General features: G+C 42.4%; 1 protein-coding gene across 4 annotated transcripts in view; it reads left to right on the forward strand.

Annotated features, from left to right (window-relative positions):
- dock5 (dedicator of cytokinesis 5) overlaps window positions 1-21,301 on the forward strand; it is a 42,469-nt gene extending 21,168 nt beyond the window's left edge. For 2 of the 4 annotated variants that reach the window (XM_074638755.1, XM_074638758.1), the window contains exons 16-51: window positions 95-167; window positions 278-381; window positions 613-793; window positions 1,121-1,218; window positions 1,311-1,400; window positions 2,420-2,520; window positions 2,656-2,790; window positions 2,881-2,992; window positions 3,390-3,460; window positions 3,691-3,797; window positions 3,971-4,107; window positions 6,782-6,877; window positions 7,074-7,172; window positions 8,602-8,772; window positions 8,896-8,996; window positions 9,081-9,139; window positions 9,395-9,549; window positions 9,665-9,750; window positions 10,756-10,912; window positions 11,055-11,095; window positions 11,173-11,263; window positions 11,373-11,492; window positions 12,475-12,564; window positions 13,162-13,266; window positions 13,532-13,673; window positions 14,614-14,695; window positions 14,807-14,891; window positions 15,069-15,155; window positions 15,775-15,951; window positions 17,138-17,221; window positions 17,313-17,450; window positions 17,681-17,853; window positions 18,018-18,162; window positions 18,380-18,539; window positions 18,758-18,876; window positions 19,014-21,301. In XM_074638755.1, the coding sequence (XP_074494856.1) occupies window positions 95-167; window positions 278-381; window positions 613-793; window positions 1,121-1,218; window positions 1,311-1,400; window positions 2,420-2,520; window positions 2,656-2,790; window positions 2,881-2,992; window positions 3,390-3,460; window positions 3,691-3,797; window positions 3,971-4,107; window positions 6,782-6,877; window positions 7,074-7,172; window positions 8,602-8,772; window positions 8,896-8,996; window positions 9,081-9,139; window positions 9,395-9,549; window positions 9,665-9,750; window positions 10,756-10,912; window positions 11,055-11,095; window positions 11,173-11,263; window positions 11,373-11,492; window positions 12,475-12,564; window positions 13,162-13,266; window positions 13,532-13,673; window positions 14,614-14,695; window positions 14,807-14,891; window positions 15,069-15,155; window positions 15,775-15,951; window positions 17,138-17,221; window positions 17,313-17,450; window positions 17,681-17,853; window positions 18,018-18,162; window positions 18,380-18,539; window positions 18,758-18,876; window positions 19,014-19,115 (4,074 nt within the window). In that variant the 3' untranslated portion in view covers window positions 19,116-21,301. The remainder of the gene's footprint in view (window positions 1-94; window positions 168-277; window positions 382-612; window positions 794-1,120; window positions 1,219-1,310; window positions 1,401-2,419; window positions 2,521-2,655; window positions 2,791-2,880; window positions 2,993-3,389; window positions 3,461-3,690; window positions 3,798-3,970; window positions 4,108-6,781; window positions 6,878-7,073; window positions 7,173-8,601; window positions 8,773-8,895; window positions 8,997-9,080; window positions 9,140-9,394; window positions 9,550-9,664; window positions 9,751-10,755; window positions 10,913-11,054; window positions 11,096-11,172; window positions 11,264-11,372; window positions 11,493-12,474; window positions 12,565-13,161; window positions 13,267-13,531; window positions 13,674-14,613; window positions 14,696-14,806; window positions 14,892-15,068; window positions 15,156-15,774; window positions 15,952-17,137; window positions 17,222-17,312; window positions 17,451-17,680; window positions 17,854-18,017; window positions 18,163-18,379; window positions 18,540-18,757; window positions 18,877-19,013) is intronic. The other 2 variants (XM_074638756.1, XM_074638757.1) reach the window with 2 other exon arrangements.

The following is a 21,301-nucleotide window of genomic DNA, read 5'->3' on the forward strand; positions in this document are numbered from 1 at the left end:
CTCATACAAAACTCCCACCAGATGGCATTTCTTCCATTACTTATAATCCTGTATTCACATTAATTCCCCCCGACTTTTCTCTCCTTCCTGCAAGGTGACAATCCCCATTGAGGACGTCTACCGCTGTCACCTGAGGGTGATGTTTCGACACCGATCCTCCCAGGAGTGTGAGTGACTGTGTCTTATTTGTATGACAGACTCCCACATGTAATCCTGCCACCATGTTAAACAGCTACACTGACTGGCTGTGCATTTTGTGCTCCTGTGTATCCTTCAGCTAGGGACAAATCGGAGAAGCCATTTGGTATGGCCTTTGTCCGGCTCATGAGAGGAGACGGGACCACGCTAAGAGATGGCAGGCATGAACTTATCGTCTATAAGGTACTGTTATTGCAGGATTGTGGTTCTGTATGAGATTTAATTCACCGCACTTTTCTTTAAAATAAGCAGCGGATTGTTTTGATCTAATCACGCAAAAATCGGTGTCTTGAATAGCTGACGGTGGGTAGATGGATTATGCATGAATCCCCCCTCAATCAATAAATATGAAATTAGATCTCCACCGATCGATACGCTCCGTGATTCATTCCCCCCATTTCGTGAATTTCTCAGGTTGATGTGAAAAAGACAGAGGATGCAAAGGTTTATCTCACCTTGCCGGCGACTTGGATCGAAGTGGCCGAGAAGGAGAAGCAAACAGGGAAGCAGTTCCACCATTCAGGGGTGATTCCCGTGACTAAAGACAGCTTCCAGATCGCCACGCTCACCTGCTCCACGAAACTCACTCAGAACGGTACCGTAGGGCGCCATTTCTATTCCTCCCAATCTCCCATTCTCCATCCCTGTGGTAATTAAAAGATGACCTGTGACAAGTTAAGAAATGAACAGATTCTACAGCAGATAAAGGGAAGCAGTGCCACCATCATTTCCTCTCCCCCCAGATTGCCTCGAAATTAATTAAGCTGATCTGTGTTGCTAATATATTGCTGATGTTTTGATGTTGATTGATGTAGATCTAATGAGGTTTATATTGAAATTTCAGGCTTTTAACACAATTATATTAACTGATGTTGCGACATGTTGCTCATACTGAATGTATTCTGGTGTTGTTTTTTTCCAGTGGATTTACTGGGCCTGTTGAACTGGAGATCTAACCCCGAAGATCTGGACAAGAATTTGCAGAGGTTGATGGAGGTCGAGGGAGGGGAGATTGTCAAAGTGAGTTCTGCTGCATTAAATATTGAAAATGCTGCTGTATTTTTTATATGTTGTATTTAGTCCTTTTTAATGGCACTCTGTTTTATGCTCAGTTTCTCCAGGACACTCTTGATGCCCTGTTCAACATCATGATGGAGACCTCGGAAAAGGACACCTATGACACCCTGGTGTTCGATGCCTTGGTTAGTATTTTTGTCAGGCCATAGTGTCAGTGGGTGATTTATTATACAGTGTAGAAGTGTCAGTGACTGACACAGGTCAGACACATCGTGCATACTAGGTCTTTTCTGGCGTAATTCGTCTCTTGCTGACAAAAGGCAAACCATAGGTAGCATCAAAAACAGGGTGTGATTTCATGAAAACGTTAAAAGGTGTTATTGATAACATTTTTATGTAGACAAATAATTTAAAAACAACAGTAACCCAGATTGTCAAAATGAGAAAATCTCAATCCCTGAGTTATAGTTCCCTCAATGTATAACATGTATAATATATAACAATGTAACGAAGGTGCACATCAGAGGGGATTTAGAAGTGGGTAGCCCAGGCCGACTGAAGAATAAGTAGGTATACGCCGTATACTTGCGTTTACCCTGCGCTACACCACTGATGACAAGTTAAATGTTTCCTAAAACTATAAAGCCATATCCTAAGATTACCATAGATTATGTTACATGGATCTTGAAACATCACCGCACAAAGTAAACTAAATCTATAGCTAATGTATAGCTACATATAGCTATATAGCTACGACGAAAGATTCATCACTTGACATGACTATAAAATATGCAGGTTGTACAACAAACTGGCAACCACTTGTTGTGAAGTGAATACAATAGAACGGGGGAGGGAGAGTGCGACATCTAGTGTCTGAATGTTATCAATGTTATCAATAGCACCTTTAAAGGGTAATTATGCCCATTTTCAAAAGACTTTCTACCCTATGACATCACACGTTTGAGTTTTAGCACTCTAGTTTGGGGATTTCGGAGAGATTTGTTCATGTTTACAATTTTTTTTGGACGGTCTTAGACTATAGGAATAACATGAAAGAATTTTGAAAATGAGTGTAGTTCCCCTTTAAGGATAATAACTTTAAGGGGTCACACGTAAAAATTTTATTTTTGTATTAGTTTTGTTATGTTCTTTCAACTTGGACTTGGTTCTGATTTTGTTTCCCCCCCTCCTCGTCTATAACCAGGTATTTATAATCACACTTATTGGCGACATCAAATTCCAGCATTTCAACCCCGTCCTGGAGACCTACATCAACAAGCACTTCAGTGCCACTTTGGCTTACATGTGAGTCTCCGTTCTACATTTTCCCACCTTTTGATCGCTTCATGCTGTTTATTTTTAGTGTGTTTTTCCTTTTCATCACCACCCACACCCAAATTACCATCAGACCTTGATGCCTGACTCATTCCCTTTTCTCAGGAAGCTAACCAAGGTGCTCAACTACTACGTGGGCCACGCCGAGGAGTCCGCCCTGACCGAGAGGCTCTACGCTGCACTCAAAGCTCTCAAGTACCTGTTCAGGTTTATTGTGCAGTCCCGGGTCCTCTATCTCAGGTATCAGAAGTGCATAAGAAGAATCCACTTTTCACTCTTACATTATAAGGATGACTTCCTTTAATGCAATGGCCTGGCCTTGATTCTCAGATTCTACGGGAACAGCGAGGACGGGGACGCTTTCTTCAACTCCATTCGCACCCTTTTCCTGTCTTTCAACACCCTCATGGACAGACCGCTGGACGAGGGAGTGAAGATAAAGGTAGGAAGAATGGTTGATGTGCCCTGTGGCTGTTTTTTGTTTTATTTATTTTGTATCATAGAAGTGAGAAGCAGGGGAAACATTTAAAAAATAGATAATTTTCTAGCTTGAAAATAAAAGTGAAATGCAGCTGGTCAGACTCTGTGAAGATGTTGCTTTTCAGTCTTAGCATTTTTCAGTGTTGCATGAAAATGACTGCTGTAGCCCAGCTGTGAAAATGTGTTATGGACAAGTTATTGAAAGGTTTTACAAATTACTTGTAAAATAAGCGTGGGCTCCCTGTTGGCAGTCTTAGTAAGGTGAGGAAACGCTCTGGTAAAAAGCTTGTTTTACTAGGGAATTAAAAAACACCCCTGTGCTTCAGCATAATGAGACCTGATTCTCTGCTTTTTTTCAGGGAGCAATATTGAAATACCTCCCCAGCATCATTAATGACATCCAGACTGTGTTTGATCCCGTGGAGCTCAGGTAACTCTCCAGAGGGTTTGCACAGCAGGAAATGATAATTGCCTGACTCAGTGCAAATTATCATATTTACTTCTGAGCAAAGGAGGCGTTATTCTCAATTCCTGCTGCTGCTGTAAAATCAACCTGTCATATGTGCTGCTCATTAGACCTCCGTGACAATAATTACTAGATGTGAAATGTGAATGGCGTTCCGATTGTCACAGCTGCTCCTTTGGCTCCTTTTCTTTCAGCGTTCTCCTGGCGAAGTTCATTGAGAGCATCCCCGAATCCCAGCTCGTGCGTCAGAAGCTGGGCTGCATGTGTAAGATGGTGGAGAGTGACCTTTTCAGGCAGCCAGGTAAGAGTCCTCGAGGCTTCGAAAACCACATAATGACATTTTCACACAAGATGAAGGAGGGAAAAAAAAGCTCTGCATCACACCTACATACAAGTTTGTCAGGTCAGCTCCATTAAAAGGAAATGTGCCGTGTGATACAATGAGCTCAGTGTTCCTCTGCTCCGCCGCCGCAGATTGTCGAGACGTGCTTCTGCCACTTGTCACCGACCAGCTGAGCGGGCAGCTGGACGACCACTCGAGTAAACCGGACCTCGAGGGCTGCGCCCAACTGCTGAGCACAGTGTTGGACAACCTGGACCGCAAGGACGTGGTGAGGATTCAGAATTCACCTTTAGACACACAGAGGTTATAGGTCTAATGATATGTTCACACCAAGAGCGTGGCGCGATTACATACGAAGTCAATGCAAAGAGGCGAATTTGCGCCGGGTGATGTGAATTGCGTGAATGACGCACACACACAATTCGCGTCATTCGCGCACTCGAGCGAGAAATTCACTTACTCACTTATTCATTCATTATTTGTAAAGAGACCGCCCAAAACTCTGTGTATAAATGTATGTGTATAAACCACAGACTGTCTATGGTATAAACAACAACGTCGCTGCTGTATTTATGCCTAAATGACGTTATCTTCAGTGTTGATTGAGCAGCTGCATAGCCTGGCACTGATCGATCCAAACTCCATCCAGAAAACAAGAATTTTAAAAGTTGTTTGCTTTAAAACATGTTTGTGAAGGCATTTTAAAAGAAACACCCTCATTGGAATACTGGTCTGTTAGGATCATCTGTTGTAGAGTGAAACGTGGGTAAAACACAGTAGTAGTAGTGCAGCTCTTATGTATTGCGGACAGACCTGACAAAGCCTGAATTCATAGTTTTTTACAAATCAGCATTATTATGTAGTTATCTCGGCATCCTTTTGATCTGCTTATTGCAATTAAATCACAGCACAATCTGTTTATTTTGGGTTCATACCACAGTGGTGACGTGTGGCTTGCTAGATACAGTCAGTGTAATGGCACTGTATGTGAATCCAGCTCGCTGCTGGGTGATGTTATGAACCCAGATACGACGCTGTTTGGTTTTCTGACATATCTGGGACTTCCATAATATGTACAAAGCAGCAACAGTGGTTATTTTTTCTATGGTTGATAGCGGAAAGAATTGGTATCTATGGAGACAAGCTCCTTCTCCTCTCCGGCGCATCTAGTGTGAATGAACACAAATGATACCGGCGGTCCAACCTGCACGAATTGGAAAACGAAAATTCGCTTCGCTCTTGGTCTGAACACAGCATAAAGGGTCGGTACACACAAATGACAGAAATCGCATCCAGCCAGCGTGATATTGTGGGTATAAATCGGCCGAGATAAGTTTCCTCCACAGGGTGGCTGACCCAGACAGACAGGGTAAAGAGCTCAGACCTCCGTGGGGACCTCAGAGTAAAACTGCCGCTGTTGTGCACGGAAAGGAGCCACTTGAGGAGATTCGGGCCTCTCTTTAGAGGCTTTCTGGGCACGTCCTACTGGAAGGAAGCCCCCGGGCGTACTCAGAGCATGCCGGAGGAATTACATACCCCATCTGGCCTGGTAGCACCTAGTTGTCCCCCTGGACGAGCTGGAGGACGGAGCTAAAGAGCGGAACATCTGGGCCACCCTGTTTAGCCTGCTGCCAGATAAGCAGTTTAAAATGGATGGGTAGTTGGAACACCTAGTCATGCATATAGTTAGATAATGGCTTTTATTTGCATACTGTAGGTTTTGAGATGTTTGTCTCTGAGATTTCTGGTAGTACCACAATACGATGGAGGTGAATGGAATGTTGTTTGTGATGCTCACAGCATTGAAAAATGGCACCAACATCTCTTTCCTCAAAGGATCCCCCAGTTGTTTGACCAGCAAGCCAAAACACAAAGATATTTAGTTAAAGGAGCAATATGTAGGACTGATAGCTCGTGGTTTAAAATGGGTAACAGCAGACCACATTTCAAAACATTGGTGCCATGGCCCGTCTGCTCCTCGATGTGACTGATAGAAGTTAACGCACGTTTTCGCAATTTGAGGGTTACCTTCTAGACACGACCGCGTTAGCCTCTGACCAGCAGCAGTTATAGGAATCACTTCACCAGCTGTGTGTCTCAAACACTCGCTGCCTTGATAACCCAGCTGCACACGGACCACAGAGAGATGTGCCGGGGCTTTTCAGGTCGGGTAGAATCTAAAGTTATGTTATCTCTGGTGATCCAGTTCGTTTGCTTGCTTCCATGGCTGCAGAAGGCTGTGTTTGTGTGCCAATTTGTTTCATATGTGGCAACGTGGTGTCGAAATGGGCAGTGGACGGGATCACACCGACCAAAACAAAAACAGACGTTCCGGACTGGAATGGGAATTTCAAAGGAGAACATACTGGCTGTAGCATTGTTGTCGGAGAAGCCAGCATTTCAATATAGCATGTTTCCTAAATCTCTGATGACATATTGTGGTCATTTTATGATTTATTACAGTAAATATATTACATATTGGTCCTTTAACTATAATATAGGACAAAGGAAAGCAGCAAATCCTTACAGTTTGGAGGCTGGTAGCATGAAATGTTTGGCATTTTTGCTTGCAAAATCAGTGAAACCGTTAATCAATTATAAAAAATGGTTGCAAAATAGTTAAGCTTTAGTTTGTTTCTTCTTTCTACTGAAGAAATAGTCCCAAAGAAAACCTTTGACAGTAACTGTAAGAGTGCTTCTAGGAAGACATGCTGCTGTTGAATTTTTTTAAAGTATATTTTCAATTCTGTGAGCACCAGAAAACAATTTTTTTAGTATCTCAAAACATGGGAAAATAAAGCCCAAACTATCCCCAGATAGGTTGTTATTTTCCTTTTTTTTGTGTATTTGAGTGAACCGACCCTTTGATACTGCCAACACTTTGTAGCATGTCTGTGTCACTGTGTTTCAGCTGATAATTGTAGGCTGTTCTTTCTGTTCAGGGTCCAACCAGAGGGCACGTTCAGCTGATAATGGAGCGGCTCCTTCGCAGGGTTAATCGCACTGTCATCAGCATGGAGAGATCCTCCCCTCTCATTGTAAGACAGAAATATGTCCTTGACGACTACGTCCTCAGCATTCATTTCAATATTAAGTGCACTGACATCAACAATAGCTACAATAGCTCTGCCGATCTTTTAAGAGCCACAACAGTAACACAAATACAACAAGGAACGTGCTGGTTTCTTTTGGACAAATGTTTCACAGTGAAATCATGTGACTCTTCTGCGACAGGGCCACTACCTCGCCTGCATGACGGCCGTCCTGAAGCAAATGGATGACATGCATTACGCCCACTACATCAGCACCTTCAAGACAAGACAGGATATCGTTGTAAGTGTCCCGGTTCCTCCCCTGTCGGCTACATCTTGTCTTGAAACAGCCCATCAATAACAGGCATTAAACCACCCAGGCCACTTACTGCTCCTTAAGGGAATATTGATTATAGACATTTCATGCAGGGGATTGGTCTGACATGATGAGGATGTCAATGGGTCTCCATTATAGCCGTGGGAGCATTGTGTATGCCTGACACATAGACTGTATTTATAGATGGACGACGTGTGTCCACTTCCTCCCACTGTACTAAAGTGAAGCCAAAATATCCCGGATATGGGAGATACCATCTTGACCTTTTGACGTCATTTTGGAGCCAGAGTGCGCAGAAGTGATGGGGGGCACCAAGGTAGCTGTTTGGCTAGAAAGACACAACAACCATAATATCACTATAACTACATTTATGACTAAATGACAGATATTCTATTACACACAGACTGTGAAGTGAAGCTTATGTAAAGGATAATGTACAGCAATCCAGTCATTGTTGTGAAATAAACCCAGACAGGGTGACTCAGGGTGACCCCAACGCAAAGCCTTGAAGGGGTTTATTTCACAACAATCGCTGTACATTATCCTACTTCTTACGCGGCTACTTACTTAAAGAGACAGTGTGTAACATTTCGGGCTATTTATTAGCAGAAATAGAATATAACATTCATAACTATGTTTTTATTGGTGTATAAACACCTAAAACTAGGAATTGTTGTGTTTTCGTTAGCTTACAATGAGCCCTTCATATCTACATAGGGAGCATGTCCTCTTCATGGAGTCTACCATGGTGCTCCGCCATCTCTAGAGAGAGCCTTTCATGTTTTTACGTTGCAGATTGCGACAACACCACTAGATGCCGCCAAACCCTAAGCAATCAATAATTTGACACACACAATCACAGACCCTAGAATGCTGTGATTGACCAACCAGAATCGAGTAATCGACAAAGCCGTGTAATAAGGAAAGTTAAATGTCCTCTCTCGTACATATAAAGCTCCGGCTGTGCGAGCTGTCGATCATGACGTCTCACTCCCTTTTATAGTATCAAATAACTAATTAAAACCAAACATATCAGAAAAACAAACACTTGAACATACATCAGCGTGATAAGAACTACCTAAAATGACAGAAACCATCTTTGGAAAAAAATTATTTGATGTGTACTTTTTAGTTTGGCCCATGTACCATCCACTAACATGGAGGGGGCGGGATTTATGACCTATACTGCAGCCAGCCACCAGGGGGTGATAAAGATGGTTTGGCTTTACTTTAGGCGAGCTGTCATATCGTCCATCTTTATATACAGTCTGTTGCCTGACATGAAGCGGCGCTGCTTTAGATTTGCTTGGTTTGTAAATTATTTATTGTATTTCTTTACTGAAGGTCTATGCACACTGTCGCTTTAAAGACTTTCTTCCTCTGCTGCCCTCAGGACTTCCTCATGGAGACATTCATCATGTTTAAGGACCTCATGGGAGACGTGTTCCCCGCCGACTGGATGATCATGAACCTGGTGCAGATGCAGGTCTTCCTGAGGGCCATCACCCAGTACTCGGACGTCCTCAACATGTACTTTCTGGACCAGGCGCATTTTGAACCCCAGGTGTGTCTTTGTCCTCCCCCGCCTTGTTAGAGGTTACATTTCTTATTTAACACAAAATCAAAAGCTGGTGTTATGAAAAGGTAATTATGGTATTAATATTTGAAAACCCTGCTCCCCTCGCAGCTGTGGAATAACTACTTTCATTTGACCGTGGCGTTCCTCGTCCACAAGACGCTGCAGCTGGAATCCTTCTCTCAAGAGAAACGAAATAAGATACTGAACAAGTGAGATCATTACCAATTCATCAAAAAGATTATTTAAATGGAGAAAACTTAATTTAACAGTCCTTTGATTTAAATTTGCCACAGATATGGAGACATGAGGAAGACTATTGGGTTTAAGATCAGAGATATGTGGTACAATCTCGGTGAGTATTTTACACCATCTGATAATGCTGCTATTATCATAGAGTTTGTGGCACTGTTTATTCAGTGCCTGCCAGTAAAGCAAGGGGAATGACAAGACAATATTTTTTATTGTCCGGTTTCACAGTGTGTTGTTGTTTTTGTTTGACCACATTATTAGATTTGTCCTCTGTTTGTTGAGAAATGAAGATGCAGCTTATTGCCTTCTCCAATCACACTGTGATATTTCTGCGTGATAATGTTTCGTTGTCCCTCAGGCCCTCACAAAATGAAGTTCATCCCAGCCATGGTCGGACCCATTCTGGAGGTCACGCTGGTGCCCGAGCCCGAGCTGAGGAAAGCCACCATCCCCATCTTCTTTGATATGATGCAGTGTGAGCACAACTTCAGCCCCGGACGCACGTTTGAGACGGTAAAAAGCTACCTCAGACGTTCAGGACTTTGCTGTTTTTTGTTTAAAGTCGACTGGCTGAGTAGGACATTTGTGATGAGTATGATGATTTTTAATTCCCCTTTTGTCTTTGCAGTTTGAGAATGAACTGATAACAAAACTGGACCAAGAGGTAGAAGGAGGCCGAGGGGATGAACAGTACAAAATCCTGCTGGAGAAAACGTAAGGCCGAGGAGCAGATCAAACAGGAAATATTTCTTTTAATCTGAAAGTTGTTTAAAGGGATAGTTTGGGTCTTTTGAAGTGGTGTTGTATGAGGTACTTATCCATAGTCAGTGTATTACCTACAGTAGATGGCAAGCCCCCAGTTTGGAGAAGCAGACAGGAGTACCGACACAGGAGTGAAGCAATGTACTGCAAAGGCTCACCTAAAAAAATCAATATCAGTTTAAGTGCACGGTATATTTAGAAAATTTTCACCGCTTTACCTTTGGTGAATCCGAACTAACTTTTTAAAACATAATAGTCACACAATAACACAAACAACCTAACTGCAGCATTAGACTGCGAAGTAAAATTACTGTTTTTGTGAATGGAGTCTGGTGGCTTTGAAGAGAGCATAGATAACGGCTTCAGTTCCCCGTCGGAAAGGGCTGTCTTACGGCAAGGTAAAGCGCCGAAAATATTCTAAATGTAGCGTACACTTAAACTGATATTGATTTCTTTAGGTGCACCTTTCTTTTAGGTGGCTAAAATACGTTTTACTGCCAGCCCCGTCCACAGTAGTACATTGCTTTGCTTCCGTGTGGTAACTTGTTGGTTTCTCCAAACTGGAGGCGTGCCGACCATCATCTACTGTAGGTAACACACCGACTAAGGATAAGTACCTCTTACAACCCAACTTCAAAAAATCCAAACTATCCTTTAAAAAATCCGTCTATTCTGTGTGATAGGGAATTCACATAGGAGTGTTTCTAAAATACAACAAAGGCATTTTTGATTGTGTTTTGGAAAAAGTCCTCAAGGGGCCAGAAGGACAAGACAGTCTGTTAAAATTGTACGCAACCTCTAATCAATAGGAAACCCCTCTGGGACGGAAAGTACTCTCTCAAAGAATTGCAGAAAACAGATTTTAATGTGCTCGTCAGGAGGAAAGGCAGGCTTTGGCATACTGATAAACCCAGAAATAGCCATTTACAGCTAAAAGAGTTTCGTTTGTGTGTGCAGGTTGCTGGAGCACTGCAGACGCCACCGATACCTGTCACAGTCAGGAGAGGAGCTGGCCCTGCTGCTGAGCAGCCTGCTGGAGAATCTCCTGGCGTACCGCACCATCACACATGACGAAAGTCCCGAGCACCGCATGAGCTGCACCGTCAACGTGCTGGTACGCCCTTCGCCTATATTTACAAAAGGGTTAACACTGTCTGTGCTTGTACATAGAGCAATTACCATGTACTGTTCTGCAAATTGCTTCAGAGAAATTTTTTTTTCAAGAGGACGCAATTAAAAAATTTTCTCTTTTGCAGAATTTCTACAAAGAAAAAAAGAGGGAGGACATTTACATCCGGTGAGTCAGAAAGAGACACGTAGCATCTGGTTCATGGACCAAAGGGCTAACTGTGTCTAATGTGCTCTTGTAACCAGGTACTTGTACAAGCTGCGAGATTTGCACCTGGACTGTGAGAACTACACAGAGGCCTCCTACACTCTGCTGCTACACGCTGAATTACTGGAGGTCTCCGAACACATCAAAGTCTTTTTTTTCAGCTTTGAGCTGTTTAACCCTTCCTTATATTACCCTGCTTCTGAATGTATGTTGATTTTATGGTAATGTGCTTCCCCAGTGGTCTGAAAAACCCTGTGCATCTCATCTGATACCTGGAGACAGCAAGCATGCGTGGACCCAACAGGAGCTGAAAGAGCGGCTCTTCCAGGAGATCATATGTTATTTGGACAAGGGCAAGGTGATTATTAACTGCACTTGAGCTGGTGTCAAAAGGTCAGATTGCCTTTTTTAGGAGCTGTCAAAGTTAACGCGATAATAACGTGTTAACGCAAATTTGTTTACGCCATTCATTTCTTTAATGCATCTTCAGGTTGTAGTGGGCTCAGTATTAAAGCTACAGAGAAGATACTGCAACTGAAACTATAAAATCGAAGGAATTCATTGGTTCAACCATGTCATACTAGCTTGTCGCAAAGGAGGTTAAATAACGCTCCAAATTTACACAAAGTTTTAGCAAGGAAAAACTGTCATGGCCATTTCCAAAGGGGTCTCTTGACCTCTGACCTCAAGATATGTGAATGAAAATGGGTTCTATGGGTACCCACGAGTCTCCCCTTTACAGACATGCCCACTTTATGATAATCACATGCAGTTTGGGGCAAGTCATAGTCAAGTCAGCACACTGACACACTGACAGCTGTTGTTGTCTGTTGGGCTTGAGTTTGCCACGTTATGATTTGAGCATTTGTTTTATTCTAAATGCAGTACCTGTGAGGGTTTCTGGACAATATATGTCATTGTTTTGTGTTAATTGATTTCCAATAATATATATATACATACATTTGCATAACGCAAGCAGATTTGCCCACTCCCATGTTGATAAGAGTATTAAATACTTGACAAATCTCCCTTTTAAGGTACATTTTGAACAGATAAAAAATATGCGATTAATCGCGATTAAATATTTTAATCGATTGTCAGCCCTAGTTTTTTGTTTTTGCATAATGCATACATTAGCCGAAGATGTTAGCATTGTGAAAGCGGTGGGGAAGTTACTTAAGCCCTTTGTTGTGTCAACCGTTTTCCCTCGGAAGAGAGGTGGGGGTTTCACTGAGAGGACAGCCGTGGGAGCCAGATGGCAAAGTGTGGCTTGTGCTCCCGTGTTGTTATGTTTTTGTTTTATGTCCCCTTTCATCTGAGCGATGCACATGTCTTCTCAGATGTGGGAGAAGGCCATTGAGCTGGGCAAACAGCTGGCCAAGATGCACGAGAGCCACATGTTTGACTTCATGGAGCTGAGCCAGCTGCTGGTAAGAGGACGAATACTTTTCAATTCAGCCTTACAAACAAAATAATCCTAAAAACTCTGAAAAAGTGCAGCTTTTGTAAGCTGATATGAAAAAAAAGCCATTTTATTGTTAAAGCTGCAGTTGGTAACTTTGAGCAAATATAATAAAAAGTTATTTTTATAAAACGGTCACTATATCCTGACAGTAGTGCACAAGATGGATAATTTGTGAATAAAATCATGTTCCTCTGTGTCCTCCTAGTGCTCAGTGTTTTACAGATTATCTGTCAGGATATACTAACCGTTTTATAAATATATATATATATATATATATATTTTTTTTAATCATATTTGCTCAAAGTTACCGACTGCAGCTTTAATACCTCTTTAATATTAGTCTGAATAGTGGACAAGTATTGTGTACCAGCTTGTACAAAGCTGATGGAGATGGAGAAGAGATAAGTATGTTTTAACCCCTTCACCCAACTCATTTCCTGACACATGCTATTGGATTTCATTTATCATGAATTCTTTTATTTTGTATCCATTAAGGGACTAATTACAACACATCAATGTGTATGTACTGCACCCTTACAATCTTCTTTGTCCTCTGTCACAGAAAAAACAAGCTGGGTTCTATGAGAACATAATGCATGCAATGCGGCCACAGCCAGAGTACTTTGCTGTGGGATATTATGGCCTTGGATTCCCTTCTTTCCTCAGGGTAAGGAAATGATTACCTATTTCAATAAATAAAGCCTTAAAACCACCATGCACCATGCTCATGCAATGATCCGGCTTTTGGAAACATTTCATGTGCGATAATGTCGATAAAGATGATTTCGATGACACAAGAGAATGTCAGAATGAATACAGTCCTGTCACGACTCTGTACAAGCAAACCTTTCATAGATTATGGAAAAAAGCACAAGTCTAGCTTGTTATTGAGCTTCATTTGTTGTGTTGCACTCTGAAATGTTCTGCTACAGAACAAGATGTTCATCTACCGAGGCAAGGAGTACGAGTGGCTCGAGGACTTCAGCTTAAAGCTGCTCTCTCAGTTCCCCAACGCATCGCGGATGAACAGCACGGCGCCCCCTGGAGATGACATCAGCAACTCCACTGGACAGTGTATCCTTATAATAAGCCACATTTTAGCCATGTTGGCTCAAGGGAAGGCAGTGAGATGGATATTTGTGGTTTTATGTGAAACATCTCGACAACTATTGAATGTATTTGTCATGAAATTTTGTACACGCATTCACATCCCCCCTCAGGATGAATTGTAAAAAAATTACCTACCCGTAACTTTTCATCTAGTGCCATCATAAAGTCAATATTTAATGGTGCCCTATATGAGATGCAGGGCATTAATATAGCAGCAAACAGCTATTTGCTAAGTAAAGATACAGAGGAGTCTACCTGAGCAGAGAATGAAGTTACTCTCCTTCTGTGTGTGTTGTAATCCAAGCTTCTCCTTGCTTTGTTGACATATCTGGGCCAGCTGTGTGTGCTTTCTGTGGATGTTTGTGCACTAAAAGCACTGGCATTGCTTTTATACTGCGGTTACGGATGATAACGCCATCCTGACCGACAGTGCCGTCACGGAAGCGTAGCATCCACCCTCTGGTTCTCCCCCAGGTTAACACTGTTAGCTCTGTTAGCAGTGTTGCCTTTGTTTTCCTCCGGTCTGTGAAATCTTGCAGATGCCATTAGGAGCACCGGAGGACACAGAGGCACATGATTTTTGTCAGATTACCTGTCTCATGCACTATTGTCAAGATGTAGTGACCGTTTCTTTAATCATATTTGCTCCAACCTGCCTACTCCAGCTTTAAACCTGCTAAACATCAGCATGTTAACATTGTCATTGTGAGCATGTTTGCATGCTGACAGATCAGTCATTACTGTAAGCACTACTGTGTACTAAGCGCAGCGTCATATTGCTTCTAGCGTGACTGCAGACTTGTTTGACATTTACAGATTTAAAAACATAATCTGCTTCACTGTAACTTTGCTTTGTCTGCTCCTACACACTATTCCTGGTCTTGTCCTTAGCTGAACTTCACAGACATCCAGTGCTTCACTGTCAAGACTGTTCTCACCGTGCCGCCCCAGTTTAAAGACAAGGGGGTTCCAGAGCAGATATTAAAGTGCGTAACCGAACACTTACAGGCTGATTTATCTTCTCGTGAACACCTTTGGATTTATAGTTCTCTGGTCAAGCTGCTAATTCACCGCTGTCCTTCCCTGTTCTCTTGCAGCTATTACAGAACCAATGAACTGGACCAGTTCAAGTATTCCAGGCCCTTCAGGAAAGGTGAAAAGGACCCAGACAATGAATTTGCAGTGAGCATTTTTTAAATTACTAGAAAAGTACTGAGCTCATGTGTCAACACGCACCCATAAATAATAAAAAAAAAATTATAAACAACCCTGCGTCTGCGCATACCTCACTCTGAAGATTAATAAAGACATTAAAATGTCACCCTTTAATATTTTATTGTTATTTATTCTGCCTTGCAGACTATGTGGATCGAGAGAACGACGTACATTACAGCCTATCGCTTCCCAGGGATTCTGAAATGGTTTGAAGTCAAATCTGCCTCAGTGGTAAGAAGCCAACTTGATGCTCCAACTTTGTTGTTGTTTCACTTTAAAGAGGACCTATTATGCTTATTTTCAGGTACATACTTGTATTTTGTGTTTCTACTAGAACATGTTAACGTACAAAAAACGCTTATTTTTCTCATACCGCCTCTTTCCACCCTCAGTCTGAAACACTCTGTTTGAGCTCCTGCCCCCCCCATCCCCTCCCGAAAAGCCCAGTCTGCTCTGATTGGTTAGCTGGCTCACTCTGTTGTGATTGGTCAACCAAACTAAACTCTTCGGACTCTGCTCCAGCTTTGCTCTAACTAGCTTTGTTTGAGGTTGTGCCAAACTAGCCGCTTGGCACGTGTTATGCAAACGTGTTACTTGGTGACATCGCCACGTTATGGAAGAAAAGGCGGGACTTCAAGCAAGGCATTTCAGGCAGTGCAGGAGCAGTGTTTCTGTGGAGGAGAGTAACTCCCTTTGGCGTGGACTTTGGGCTTTGTAGCTTTGCAGATCTTTTATATGCACAGCAAAAATATAACACACCGGAGGAAAGGGAAAAAGCACAAAAGCATAATAAGTCCTCTTTAAAAATTCAAATTCACATTGTCCTTCATGTAATTCTCCCGATGTGCAGGAGGAGATCAGTCCTTTGGCGAACGCCGTGGAAACCATGGAGATGGCCAATGAAAAGCTGAGTAACCTCGTGCAGCAGCAAGCCTGCGATCGCTCGCTGTCCATCAACCCGCTATCCATGATGCTCAGCGGCATCGTTGACCCCGCTGTCATGGGCGGCTTCTCCAACTACGAGAAGGTTTGACTTCTTTGTTTAACAAGACAGTTCTTCAGCAGAGTGCACAAATAGACAGATAAACAGAGACAAGTAAGACAGTCAGACAGTATGTAAGAGTTCAGAGCCCCCCAAAAATGTGCCACTGTCTGACTCCTTCTGTGCTGCACTGTATTTGTTAGATTTGAGCTGTTTGCTGAATCAGGTTCAGGCTGTGTGCACAGTTGGCCCTAAAGTAATTCATTTGGAAAAGAATATACTGCTATCAAACATTGCCAAACTACACTAATATCCAATCAATCATACAACTGTAAAATTGGGGTGTAAGAAAATATCGATACACATGAGTATCGCGATATTATGTTTTGCGATACTGTGTTGATTCTCAGAAAAAACACTATCAATTTTTAATTAACCTCTGAAGAATGCGGACACGGCTCAGTTTTAAAGCTAGAGTGAATATACTGGCATATGAAACTAGAAAAACCTTCTCTGTCTACTCATATCAACTTGGATGTCGCGAAGGAGGCTAAATAACACACAAAGTTACGCTAAATTTTGGCGACAAAGGGGTCCCTTGACCTCTGACCTCAAAATATGTGAATGAAAATGGGTTCTATGGGTACCCACGAGTCTCCCCTTTACAGACATGCCCACTTTATGATAATCCTATGCAGTTGTTTGCATGCAGTACAAATATGTTATTTTCACCTATTCTATTTCTGCATAGAAACAGTGTTGGAATTTCATAAATTGGGTATGAGTGTAAAGATGAGACTCTTGTGCATCCAATGAGTCCAATTGTATTTATGTGTAATAATGTTAGTCCCCATCGTAGCCATTTGACATTATGACTTTTTTTACTCAGATTTTATACATATGGTGTGTCTTTATACTATGACAGTTTTCCTCAAATTAGATTTGAAAAAAATCACAATATATCGCCTTGCTAGCAGTATCGCAATATATTGAATCATCACCCCTGTATCATGATACGTATCGTATCGCCAGATTTTTGCCAATACACAGCCCTACTGTAAAAAGTGTAAAATATTTGTTCTTTAACACGAGTGCTGGCTGGCCTCAAGCCTGTTTTGAGCCACAAAGTTGTATTCATAAGGGAACCGTCGTGGCCTCTTTGTCATGCTGTGGAAATGCTTGTATTTTTAAGAGTTTGTTGAAAAAGCTGCCCAATTTTCATCCTCTGTAGGCATTCTTTACGGACACCTACATCCAAGAGCACCCAGAGGACCACGAGCGCATCGAGGTCCTCAAACAGCTCATCGCCCTGCAGGTAAATCCTTCCGCCATCATTGTCATTGACACTGGACATTCAAAGCGGAGCACGTTTTGTAATACTTAAGTGCGTCCGTCTTCCCCTCCAGATCCCTCTCTTGGCAGATGGGATTCGCATCCACGGGGAGAAGGCGACGGAGCAGCTGATGCCCTTACACAACCGGATGGTTACTTGCTTCCAAGACCTCCGGGAGAAAGTGGAGAAGCATTACGGCGTCATAACCTTGGTGCGTTGCCAGCCGCAAACTCAATTTAATGGAAGAGGGTGCCAACTTAAGCTATTGGCCCTCTTGCCTTCCTATCAAACGCTTCTCATTCAAAGCAGAGTATATATTAGCGCAGGACCATAAATCTTCCTTTAGCCAGTCCACTGCGACCCAAGTTTTTTTGCCTGTCATTGTGCTCCTCCCCTGCCAAGATTCCCTCGGTGATGCTTAATCCCATTTGTGTGTCCCAGCCGAGCTCTCTCACCGAGGGGAAGAAGAGCCGCGTGGGCTCCGTAGTGATGCCCTACATCCTGTCCTCCACCCTGCGTCGCATGTCCACCGTCTCGACCCTCTCCAATGCCTCCTCGGGTCTCTCCAGTGGCTCCGCATCCTCAGATGGACCCTCCAGCATTTCCTCCCAAGAGTCAGTCCCACGCATCCTCTCACTGCTTCCTTTTGTCTACCTATCCCTCGGCATCACTACAGAGACTGCTTTCTTCAAACACTGATTCTTGTGTTTTTTTGCTCAAATAAAAAAAATGTCTTTATGATTGTACATCTCTTTTTCTGCCCCTGATTATTCACCAGCAGTTCCTTGTTGTCCCGTCCCAGCGACCGTAGGACCTCGGTTCTGTCCCGCTCGGAGGAGGACAACAGGATCGCTAGAAAGAACCGGAAGGAGTGGAGCGTCAGCAAATCCCAGGTTCTGCTGGAGAGGCAGGATGCAGATGAGGTGAGGCCTCATGTCCAGGTGCTATTTTTACATATATATAAGTTCTGCTATTTTCATTTCCGTGACAACTCACTTCCCCTCAGGTGATTATATAAGCTGTTTACAAGCGCATCCTAATATTGAGTTTCCAGTTACTCAGTTGTGAATTGGGAGTAGCTCCATTATGCTCGACTGTTTTTAAAAAGCCTGTGTCTTTGTTTTCCGGTGTTTGTTCCAGACTCCTCCGGAGAAGCAGCAGAGACCCAAGAGTTTACAGTTTGGAGACCGACGGCTCCCCCTTTCCCTGTTCCAGGGCGCTTCCTCCCAGCTCAACCTGTCGAACCCCCTCAGCCCGCTACCGGCCTCTCCGAACACGCCTCGCACACCGCGCAGCTCCAGTATGTAGCAAAAAAACACTGCTGCTCTGACAAACACCGCACTGCATGTCATAATTTTCTCTTTAAATTATGCCAAAAAAGGAAGAATACCATGCCGACTTACCTTGTGTAAGCACAGTGTGGTCTATAGGCCTAATCAGGTCACACACACATACAGTAAGCATATTCACAGATTAATGTGGTTTGAAATGTTTTTTCCTTTTTTACTCCCGCGGTAGGTTATTCATCGCTTCTCAGCGACTTCGACGTCAATACCATTGACACCCCAGGGACCCCCCCACCCATGCCTCCGAAGAAACACCCGCACGAGATTGACAACACTGGGTTCCCTTCAGAGGTACGGCTGCTCGGAGAAAATAGCACCCCCTCACTAATGCATATTTAATGGCGTGTAAACGTTAAAATATTCTGTTTTTATTTTATTTTTTATTTGAAGTCCTAACATGAACTCTCTTCTCTCCTTTCCCCACACAGTTCACTCCGCCGCTGCCAATGAAAATCGACAGCAAGCCTCCTCCGCCGCCTCCGAAAACGCGGAAGTCCATGTTCCCCACATATGAGCACACCCCCCACTAAGGCTACACCTACACACTGGCTTTAAACTTTCACTAATTCTCGAATTTCGGCAGTGATGAAACGCCACAGTAGGGTACAGATGCTGAAACATCCACGTGGGATGTATGCATGTAGTGCAGCGGGAAAAAGAATCTTTCTGATGCAACTCACTTATAATTCCAAGCAGTCCTTTGTTCTCAAGTTTTAGTTTTGTTTTTAAGCCGCAAGGAAGAATATATGTGGGGTTATTGTTGTTAGAGGGTACTACTGCGCCACAATGGATATATGAATTTAGGTACATAAGGTCACTAAAGCCTTGGATTCAGTGTGCTTTTTAAGAGGAAATGAAACAGTGATTAGATGCTTTTTTTCTTGAAGAAAAGTCAGTATGTTGTACAGATTTTATCACTCGCAGGGAAAAGGAATGACCAATGCTGCAATGTAATATTTAGCTTTTATATGCTGGAGTGACACTGGATGATTTCTCCCCCCCCCCCCGTTAGCTGTTTACCGGCATTCCATATTTGAACAGGAAACGGCTGCGTTAGATACACGTCGAACTTGATCAAGAGCAGGGAATACAATGTACAGAATGTAACTGTTGGTTTGAACTGTAGTTATTTTGTGTTCAATAATAGTATGATCAAACCCATTACCCCAAACCGCAATGTTTTAGAGACACTGGATGGCATTAATGAATGTGTTGCAGATTATGCATTTGTTTTGATGTTTATGATGAGCTGAATACTGTAAGTGATGCTTCCAAACTGCATCACGTTGATGTTGGTGTTCAGTGGAAGTACTTAAAGGGATAGTTTAATTTTGGGAAATGCGCTCTCTTGCCAAGAGTTAGACAAGAAGATTGATGCCACTCTCACATCTGTGTGGTAAATACGTAGCTGGAGTCAGTAGCTGGTTATCTTAGCTATGTCAGCATAGCACTGGTTCCCTCGACAAAAAGCCAATGGGATTTTTCAACTGGATTTTGGATTATTGTAGAAAATAAGCTCTGTGGTAAACAAACGTTTATGATACTTACACGTTTTGTTCAGCAAGATAATCTTCACAAATGAACATCACTTTTATGATTTTTGAAGTGTGAATGCAATCGCCAGAAGTAACAAGCTAACGTTAGGCTATAGACGAACTAAACTACGGTCACATGACTTCACGTCACCACCACAAAGCTAAAGGCGGACTAGTGTTCGGTGTGATGATGCTTAGTAGAATCATTTAGCCACTTGTTAGCAACTGCCTTTTTTAAGACACGTAAAAGCTTGAGTGGGATTTTATGTCGCAGAACAAAACATTAAAATCTCTTAAGCTTCTGTTAACCACAGACCTTATTTCAGGCATCTAACTAAAAGCCCATTCAAAACACCTGTTGCCTTCGAGACGAGGGGAACCGGAAGTGCTAAAATGCTAACTCATTTCCGTGTTTTAGGACTCAATCCTGCAGCACTCAATTAACATGTTATATCTTATTTGTTTAATGCATACAAAGCGTGTAAAAAGTGTAAAAATTACAATTTGTGGTTTTACGAGGGGTTATGTGCGGTTTCACACAGAGCTTATGCTAAGCTAAGCTAACTGGCAGCTGGCTCGAGCTAAGTATTTAAAGTACAAACACGAGAGTGGTATCGATGTTCTCATCTAATTCTCGGCAACAAAGTAAATAAGAGTGCTTCCCGAAATTTCGAACTGGTCCTTTAAAGAACCCTAAACGCTGTATGGTGCAAGCATAGACGCCTTTGAAGTTCACTTTAGTTTTATATATCAGGTCTTGGCAGATTTTCTTTTTTTTATCAATTCATTATTGACATTTAAATTATTGCTATTCGTTGAATTTTAACTATTTTTCTGCACACCCAGTGTGGACAGAGATGGTTTATTTTTATGCAGCATATATTGAGTCTCTAATTTCTGCTTTACTGTGCGCTGTTTAAATTTTTACAATTAATGTGCCTTCAGAGTGCTAAATCTATGCATGTTTTTGAAAATGATCAAACTGAATCGATAATTAAGCTGTCAGTATTTTATTTTTATATCTTAAATTGTTTTACAAGGGACTTTTTTGTACGGTACGCGTTTCCTAACAAGCATCAAAGAAATTTTATACAAACAGTGCCTCAAGAGATATATAATAATCTTTTTTTATGAACAAGCTGTTGTTGACTGAACAAAAATAAAGACTTATTGAAAGACCA

This window comes from Sebastes fasciatus, chromosome 6, assembly GCF_043250625.1.
Source record: "Sebastes fasciatus isolate fSebFas1 chromosome 6, fSebFas1.pri, whole genome shotgun sequence".
Lineage (NCBI taxonomy): Eukaryota > Metazoa > Chordata > Actinopteri > Perciformes > Sebastidae > Sebastes > Sebastes fasciatus.